At 38.5% G+C, this 9,904-nt stretch overlaps 1 protein-coding gene across 1 annotated transcript in view; it reads right to left on the bottom strand.

Annotated features, from left to right (window-relative positions):
* Positions 1 to 7,980, bottom strand: part of tdrkh (tudor and KH domain containing) — a 29,370-nt gene extending 21,390 nt beyond the window's left edge. The window contains exons 1-3 of the mRNA XM_028568681.1: positions 7,857 to 7,980; positions 2,300 to 2,460; positions 1,295 to 1,386 (exon numbers count right to left, since the gene is read on the bottom strand). Coding sequence (XP_028424482.1) covers positions 1,295 to 1,386; positions 2,300 to 2,429 — 222 coding nt within the window. The 5' untranslated portion in view covers positions 2,430 to 2,460; positions 7,857 to 7,980. The remainder of the gene's footprint in view (positions 1 to 1,294; positions 1,387 to 2,299; positions 2,461 to 7,856) is intronic.
* Positions 7,981 to 9,904: the final 1,924 nt, after the last annotated feature.

The raw sequence follows: 9,904 nt of genomic DNA on the forward strand, positions 1-9,904 counted from the left end.
TTTGCACTGTACATGCAGGCGCCATCTTGGGTCCTGACCAGTCGAACGACGAACGCTGTGCTTGAGCTATGTTACTGTTAGCATGGCATTCATGGTTCGACTGGTCATGACTGGTTTCCCAAGATGGCGCCCGCTTGTATACGTGAACGGTACTGTCTTTATAAACTATCTTTTTAATAAACAAAGTTCTCAATGCTTGGGTTTACATGTAGGGGCCCTTATTATGCTACCGTGGAAGTGTGGTGCTATTTTGAGCCTTGCTAGTAGTATAGAAATAGAGATTTCTTTTTACTTTTGCGTGCCCCGACGACTAGCGGTATAAGCTAATAAGCATTTTGCGCTAAAACTGGTCACATTCGATTAGCATGAAAACATATCCCAGAGAACGGTTGACTCGGGACACGTGTTATTAACCCCTAGGTTCATTTTGCGCCGGAATTGCCCTTTAAAGCTTTAGCCAAGAACATGTTTGTCTGAAAAGAGAAAGAATTTCTTCACCCTTTGTGTGGTAAAAGCATGGAACGAGCTTCCAGAAGAAGAGTTGTGTGTTCCCCTTCAGTTAACTCCTTCAAGAATAGGTTGGATACTCAAAAGATGTAATGTACAACTCGAAAGCTTGTTTGTAATTCATGTAACGTATTAAGTAAGTCATTTTTAATCATGAAATTAATGTGATTTATGAAATCAATGTGCTTCAAATTTGTTGATATCATTTTTGTTTTTGTGTTGTTTGAGTCTGGAATAGAGGGTTTTATATCCAGTACCAGAACATTTTCAATAAATTGAATGATGAAACAACATTATACAGTGACATGTTTTAAGAATTCCTTTTTTTTTTTTTAATACATTTTACACAATGTATTCATGTGTTTATGTATTTCATTATCAACGTCTTTTATTTATGACATTTTCTGCAGATGAACTGATGACAAAAGTAATCATTAGTTGCAACTCTCACCCAAATTAAAACCAAATTTTGAAGAAAATTCGGACATTCAGACATTTGGGGGCAGTGCAAAGTCAGGCACTTTAGCAATAGAATTGTCAAAATCTTGATTTTGGAGCTGGGTTTTCTCCATAATTCCACGGTAGATATGGACATGCTGGGCATCAGTGGCACCGGGAGGAGCTGTAGTATGTGAATCAGCACATCTTGACAGAAAGATTTACAACTTGAGGTATTTCTCTATGCAAATGTCCATCTAGACCTATTTTAGAATTCCATTATATAATACTGCACACTACTTTGACTATGAGCAGATGAAGAGTCATTATCTAGTATTGAGTTACTTACCATGTCCAAAAACTTGGCTTGGTATCTGGATATGTTCCTATAAACTTCTACTGGAAGGGTCATCTTGGACACCTCAGCGTTGGGCTCCTGACCTGTTAATGGCAAAATGGACACAAAGTCAGTCACAGATAAGGTCATCAGAGAACGAACTAAAACTCTTACAGTTTGTCACATACACGCAAATATCAACAAAATTGGCTAGGGTTAAAATTAGGGATAGACCGATTATCGACCCGGCCGATTATCGGGCCGTTTTTGGCAGTTTGCAGATTATCTGTATCAGCGTTTTATTTGCCTGCAAACCGATAAAGTTAGTTAATTAAAAAGTGTTCTACTTTGGCTCGGCTACAGCTCTGTGTCTGTCCCTCTGCTTCAGTTTCACTCACCACTGAGTCTCTGTTACTGGGTATTATAGAGCTGGGCAATATATCAATATGATATTGATATCGTCTTCGATTTTGGATATCGTAATATAGTGATATGGCATAAGTGTTGTCTTTTCCTGGTTCTAAAGGCTGCATTACAGTAAAGTGATGTCATTTTCTGAACTACCTGTTTTATTATTTGCCTTTACCCACTTAGTCATTTTATCCACATTACTGATGATTATTTATCACATCTCATTGTGTAAATATTTTGTGAAAGCACCAATAGTCAACACTACAATATCGTTGCAGTATCGATATCGAGGTATTTGGTCAAACATATTTTGAGATTTGATTTTCTCCATATCGCCCAGCCCTAGGGTATTATGTTGAAAGTTTCTCATTAATTAAATAATTGCTTAAAGCATTTAAACAAAGTTTTGTGTTGGAGTTTGTAACATTCCAAAATCTTAATTTTGACTTTAAGATTTAAATTTTCACTGTAAATGCATATCGATTCCAAATATCGGTTATTGGTTTCATTAATCGGTATCGGCCTTGAAAAAAACTATACCGGTCGGTCCCTAGTTGAAATAGTTGTGAACGCTGGCACAATCTATTTTCCACGCCAGATACTCACTGGTGTTGGCGCTGCTTATGTGGCGATAGACGATGTAGCCCACTGTGGCCCCGACGGAGAGCCCCGCAGCCAGAGCCACCATTTTGCCCGAGCTCAGGGTGCTCTTTTGACCCTCCTTGACTGCGTCCATGACACGCCGTGCACCCAGCGGGATGCTCCACCTAAACACAGACACAATGAGTCTCCTTCCCAATTGTCCTGCAAGTTACGGCTCGTTTTCCAGTCCTGTTTCTCAACTCCTGTCTATGAAAAAATGTCTTCACAACAAATCAGGCCTCTGTTATTGCTTTTGCACATTTTATGCAATTGTTATGCAATCAAAATGTATTAGCTGGTGTTATATACAATCCTGTATGTAAAAGTGGGTAACTGTACAGTCATGCAGCACAAAGCTTAAAGCATTAGCCAGCCTCAATTCAAAACAGCACATCAGTGTTCTCAAACATCCACATTACAGACCACTTATCAATTAGATTTCTTGACCTTGGGAACAGTTGCTTGGCAAAAACAATTTGCCTAATACATTTTGAATCAAGGTCCACTTACTCGCTTTTTTTTTCTTCCATGAAGCTTTCAACCATGAGCAGACCTTGGGATATTTTTTTTTGTCAAACTAGTTAATTCCTGACCTTGAAAACAGAAGCTGAAAAAACATTTCACCCAATAGTCCATTTAGTAGCTGTTCCAGGGCTCAAGTTGTGGTGAGCACTTAAAGGGTAACTACAGTTATTTTTTCAACCTGGACCCTATTTTCCTATGTTTTTGTGTCTAAGTGACTGATGGGAACAACAATCTTTGACATTGGTCCAGTATTAAGAGAGATCTCTGCAGTCAGTCAGCGAAACAAGCTACAATGTAAGTTAATAGGGCAATTGTCCAGCTTGTATTTACCTTCACAAAAGTGCTCGTTTTGCCGCTGACAGACTCAGATTAATATTCTAAGTGTCCGACAACATTATGGAAAGGATTTCTAAGGAGGATGAACTTTCTGTTAAAGAGTAAGATCCTTTTTTTAAACATAAAAACTTGCGTTGTCTAAAGCCACCAGACTCCATGTAAATAAACAGTAATTTTAGCATCGTAAAATACACTTCATTCACAGTCGACAGAAACTAAATAAAACTATGAAAAGACGTTTTGGGTCGTCTTTCCACTTGCCCAACCATCACAACTCTAGTTTTGGTTAAAATAAACGCATAGTTTACCGATTTGCATGTGAAAATATGTTGGCTCTATACACGCTAAAAATATTGTTTTTTAAATGAAGTCTGGTGGGTTTAGCATTAGCGACTTCAGAGCTGTTTCTGGTTAAACAGAAATGTCTCAATGAAGTTTTAAAAAAGTCTATCTCTGTAGGGATCCTTTCCATAATGTTGTCAGACACTTAGAATATTAATCTGAGCCCATCAGCGGCAAAATAAAGCACTTTTAGTAGACCAAATTGATGATGAACATTTGCTCCATAGGGTTATATTACAGCCCGGTCTGTGGCTGCCGGTTACAGCGTTCACGCTTAATAATGGACCAATTTCAAAGATTGCTGTTCCTAATAGTCATTTTCACACAAAAACATAGAAAAATAGGGTCCAGGTTAAATAAATAAATAAAAAGGTAGATACCCTTTAAGGACTTAACATCCATGTTGCTGGGGCTCAGAAACAGCAGTTGAGAAACCATCTCCATCTTTTAATGAAGATCATGTGACAAGCTGAAAGCTACAGAGCAGCTACTAAACTGACCTTGTGGTGAGATTGTTTTCTTAACTGCATGGTAGTTGGAGAGAGTAAAACTCATTATTTCAGTAGTGTATAGTTATATAACGGAGATACTTTCCAATTAAGTAGCCTAAATTATAGTGAACTGTAAGTGTTCCTCGTTTTTGTTAGGGACCTCCATGAGGGTACTCAAAAGGTACCCCGGGAGATCCCCAGACCCCACTTTGAGAACCACTGCAAGAGATTCTTGTGATGTAGCCCTACATCACTTGCCAAAAATAGATAGCCTGCAAAAACATGCAGAAGCAGTCACATACACCCAATAAAGTCCCCTAAATGATTGAACATTTAGTGTATATACTGTACATTAGGGCTGCACAATAAGAGGAAAATATTCAATATGCGATAACGATATAACTTACCATAAATAACAGGTATTAAAGTGTACTGTACAGTGTAAGGCAGCACCAAAAAAAGAATGAGGGTTCCATTTTGAAGTGCAGTTTTCTACTGATAATCTCTTTCAACTAACACAAAATAAATCTGTGTGTCTATCGCCATATGTGGAAGCCTTTCGGGATGTGTGTGATGTGTATTGCGCTAGTTGACATCGCGATGACGATAAAAAACGATATATATTGTGCAGCCCTAGTGAACGGTTAACAAATTAGGGTTGGGCAATATATCATTATAATTGATATCATGATATGAGACTAGATATCGTCTTAGATTTTGGATATTGTAAAAATGGTGATATGACACAAGTGTATGACACAAGGCTGCATTACAGTTTACAGTTTTGTTCTGAACGTTCCAGACTGTTTTAGCTGTTCTGTTATTTGCCTTTACCCATTTAGTCATTGTATTCACATTACTGATGAATACTTATCACAAATCTCATTGTGTAAATATTCTGTGAAAGCACTAATTGTCAACCCTAAAATATCGTCGCAATATTGATATCGAGATATTTGGTCAAAATATTGTGATATTAGTTTGTTTTTTCCATATCGCCCAGCCCTATGTGCAGCCCTACTGTACATACACAAACAGCACTGAGCCAAACTGCAGCGCCCGTTACCCTGACTGCAGGACACAATGCGCTGAAAGCTGCTGCTCCTGCTGCACATACTGCATACCATTCAGAGTAGTTGGGCGACCTCCAGCCAGTCCATTAACCACCAAACACTTGCAGCCAAATTTCTTCGGAGGCTTTTTAGTGTCACACTGCTAAAACTACCACTCACACACAGAAACAGAATGCACTGGAGGTAAGCCAACAATCGAGAGGATCGGGACAACGCAGGGCCGAGGAGCACACAGCACCACCATGCCGATGCGTGTCTCACTGGGAGAAGAGGGCTCTGGGGCTGTAGTTGAGAAACACATGGGACTTGGACACCCCAACGTCCATCTCGGAAGAACCGCGACTATAAGACGCAAATCTTCTCCAATCCCGGCTCGTTTTTTTTTTGTGTGTTTATATCCACGTTCAACACTACTGACAGACAGAAGGTAGAAGGAAAGGAAAGTTTCAGCATTTCAAGTCACTACATGACAGCAACTGGTCAGTCACTTTGCACTTTGATATAATTTGTTGGAGAGCAGAAAATCATCAATTCATCAGAAATCATCAACAACTTACTTAATGCAATTCTTCGCTGTGGTATGCTTTGCAAACGGAGATCAAGTGGCCCTAACAACACAGGCTGTACAAATAGCGGGAAATAAATCCGGCGCCAAATGATCCTAGGGGTTAATAACACATGGGTACCGAGTTTGACCGTTCTCTGGGATATGTTTTCATGCTAATCGAATGTGACCAGTTTTATCGCAAACCGCTAATTAGCTTATAACGCTAGTCGTCGGGGCACGGGTAAAGTAACAATACCACTAACAAGGCTCAAAATAGCACCACACTTCCACGGCAGCATAATGAGGGTCCCTACGTGTAAACCGAAGCATTGAGAACTTTGTAAGTGGACAGACAGTTTATTAAAAAGATAGATTATAAAGACAGTACCGTTCGCGTATACATGCAGGCGCCATCTTGGGAAAACAGTCATGACCAGTCGAATTACGAACGCCATGCAACGTGAGCTGAACTGTCACTTGAAATCTCCCATGGTCCATGGTTTCCCAATGGGTCATGGAAATGCATGAATTATATCTGTTTATTAAAATATATTGCACGGCGTTCGTCGTTCGACTGATTGCGACTGTTTTCCCAAGATGGCGCCCGCCTGTATACGTGAACGGTACCGTCTTTATAATCGATCTTTTTAATAAACTGTCTGTCCACTTACAAAGTTCTCAATGCTTCGGTTTACATGTAGGGACCCTCATTATGCTACCGTGGAAGTGTGGAGCTATTTTGAGCCTTGCTAGTAGTATAGAAATAGCTTGTTTTAATAAAAATGGCCAAATGTCATAAATGGTTATGCTGCTTGGGATCGCCGCCAACATGTTGTGGTTTAGTGGAAATAGCTGGATAGCTGATAGCTTTTTAGCCAAACCAAAATGAAAGTTCTCCCATTCATACGTACAGCGGCTTCAGTCCTAGATCAAGAAGCTATATTTGAGTATAACCAAAGCAACTTTAAAGTAAATGTTGAGATTTTTTAACTGAGGTTGGCATCACGTCAACATTTTTTTACATTTTAACTGTCACTAAAAAAAAAAAAAATCTTGATAAGGTTATATGACATTTTTTAAAGAAATCCTGTTACGGATGAGCCCGACTGTGTTCATGTAAAATGTTATGTGATTTTTCTCTAGTTTTTAAGAAAAACATGAAAGGGAAAGTTTACTGAAACCACGTAGCTTGTTTCACTCCTGTGAAGCACAGTTTCAATACCACGTGACTGATGACGTCAGACGCTTCAAACAATACTGGTGCTTTTGGAAAGCGTGTCATTCAGTTTGACTTTTTGAAAGTTGTTACTATGCTAAATAGAATAAGTCAGATGTAGCGATGTAGACTGAAGACATTCTAAGTATATATATATATATATATATATATATATATATATATATATATATATATGTATATATATATTCATTCACCCATCACTAAACACATTAAAAACAATTATTAAATTCCTAATAGTATAATTTTAATCAAAAACTCTTTAATAGGTTTCTAATATGAGGAAATTATAAATGTTACATAATGTAATTTGAGTTGACTTTCCCTTTACATTTCTCAAATAATGTATACTAGACAGTAAAGTAGAATAACTTCAAAATGTATTATTTTTGTTTTTATTGGATGTTATATAACGTGCAATATGTTGTGTTTGATTTTTTACTTGGTATATTAAATGTGAGAAATTACTGAATACAGGTCTTTCTTCGTCCTTTTTGGCCGTTCCAAGGACCCGTACCGTAACATCACGAATAGACTAGCATCATCAAAACCCAAGCGGGCGGCTGACTTGACGACCAGTTTTCTTTGATAACGACCGCAGTGCGACAGGCTGGATAACCTTGGCTTTTGAAACTCTTTAAGGCATATAATTGTTGACTTATTAATGGCATTGTGTCAACACAAAACCACGAACCAGTATAGCTTAACCTCCAAATGGCCCAAATGTAGCTATTCTCTTTCTAACGAGCTGTCAAAACGACCGCAGATACACTTTCTCCTTTGAGCTAGCGGTTAGCTAAGCTAACAATAGCTAGCTGCGGGTTGACACATGCAAGCAAGTCATAGATTTAGAAAAGTGAACCAAACATCCTTAGCACTCGCACATATCCAACAATGCAGCTTTTGTATGTTTTGAATGTCTAACCTAATTCAAAATAAACAGTAAATAAGTTTTATGATGTATGACACTTACAGATACACCCTCGTTCTTTTTCGAATTCGTAACACCCGTGAAGCTCGCCGGAGGAAGCGTTAGCGATAAGTACTAACGTAACGTCCCACCGGAAACTACATTTACGTTTAGGGTTACAACCACAACCTATGGTTACAACAATATGTCTGTAAGACTAATAACAATGTGAAACAGAAATATAGTTAATGCCACTAAACAGACTATTCTCGAAACAATGTACATAGATTTATTTATGTAACGTGACTACAACTTAACATTTACTTTGAAAAGTCAACCGGAACTCTACTTCTTTGTTTTACCTTGACGCGCTTGTCACAATCACGCGTGGGACGTAAACATCCATGTCGGCTGTGATTGGTTTAAGTGTACACTACACAAGACTAGACTCGCCCCTTCCTCGTGAAGTTTTATCCGAGTCATCCATGAATATTTTATGATAATATAAACCTTCAACCACCGCTGTGTGTGTGTGTGTGTGTGTGTGTGTGTGTGTGTGTGTGTGTGTGTGTGTGTGTGTGTGTGTGTGTGTGTGTGTGTGTGTGTGTGTGTGTGTGTGTGTGTGTGTGGTGATGCATGCGTCTATATGCCTAATGATGAATGAGAGAGAATAGCTCAGCGGCTCAATTTAAAGACCTACAGTAGTCTCCCAGTACTGAGGTAACTTCAGATCCATGGACAAAGATAGACACGGTAAACCTGTGTCTGTGTGTGTGTGAGATGAAAACACAAATTTGTCACTGGTATTGAGACTTACTCATTAAAAATGATAGAATTTTGTATTTTTCTTATTGTATTTTTCTTCCATTCATTCCTTCTTACTGTACTGAATTGCTGTGTGCAACAATATTTCAACAAAACAATCTCATAAATAAAAGAGCATCTTTATTAACATGGCATAATCAATACACAAACATTTGTCAAAAGTCCTGAACATAGACACTTTAAAAAATACAAAATATACATTTACGTATCTTGTGAACAACTGTATCACAGTCCATCACCCCCCCCATCCCACCCTACAAATCGACAGAGGCTTCGAGCTCTGAGCATGTGCGTGATAATGTTCTCAAAATGCCGATTGTCAACCGGTTGTACCAGAGGCCTGCTGACATACAGCACACGAGTCCATGCTTGGCTGAGTCCATTTGGGTTATGAACAGAACAGTAGAACTATAGATAACATGTACATTGATCAAGACAGAGCATTCACTGGATCTTATTCATGCAGCATAATCCATATGTGTGTCATGATATAAAACACAAGTATGAAACGGGGCCAATAAAAATAAAACCTTAAATGCTTTCCTTTCCTGCATTGTTGACGTTTGTCTCAAAACCATCTTCAGTAGTTCCATGCGGACTATTTTTGTGCCCCGAAACTAAATTGTGCTATTGCACTTCTTTGCTTGTACCTCTTCACATACACCCCCCACTTTAAAATGTGAAACTGAAAAAAGCATTTGTAGCAATGGAATCACTAAAACAGACACACACATAAAAAAAAAAAAAGTGAACACAGGTTAAACAGGGCCGTAGCCAGGATATCAAAGATAGTGACGCTACGAGCCCCCCTTCCCCATCGTGTTTGATCTTTAGAAGATGAAGACTACAAGTGGACGAGTATCGAGGCTGAATAACCAAGCAACTGATCTCAGAACCTTAGGGTCCCAAAAAGCCCCGGGTCCACTTTGTCCGTCATTTCATCGGCTGCAAATTTGTTTCAAATAGGGGATAAGCGATGTGGGGAAAAAATCCTCAATCACAATTTTTTCTTTCAGAAGAAAAGATTCTAAAAATGAAGTAAAAATTGTAACACAATATGTAAATGTGACTTAATTCCCACATAAATAAAATCTGGGGGGAAAAATAGAAAAGAATCCTATATTACAGTATATATATTTTTTTATATCACAATATCAATATCAAGATGTAATTAATTTTCTGGGAAATTAATTGGCTCATTTTTGCCCCAGGACCTCCTAGCAGTTAATCCAGCACTGACAAGACTGACTTTCACTGTTCCATATTTTACAAGTGACATGAAAGCG

Source organism: Perca flavescens, chromosome 21 (genome assembly GCF_004354835.1).
Source record: "Perca flavescens isolate YP-PL-M2 chromosome 21, PFLA_1.0, whole genome shotgun sequence".
Taxonomy (NCBI): Eukaryota; Metazoa; Chordata; class Actinopteri; order Perciformes; family Percidae; genus Perca; species Perca flavescens.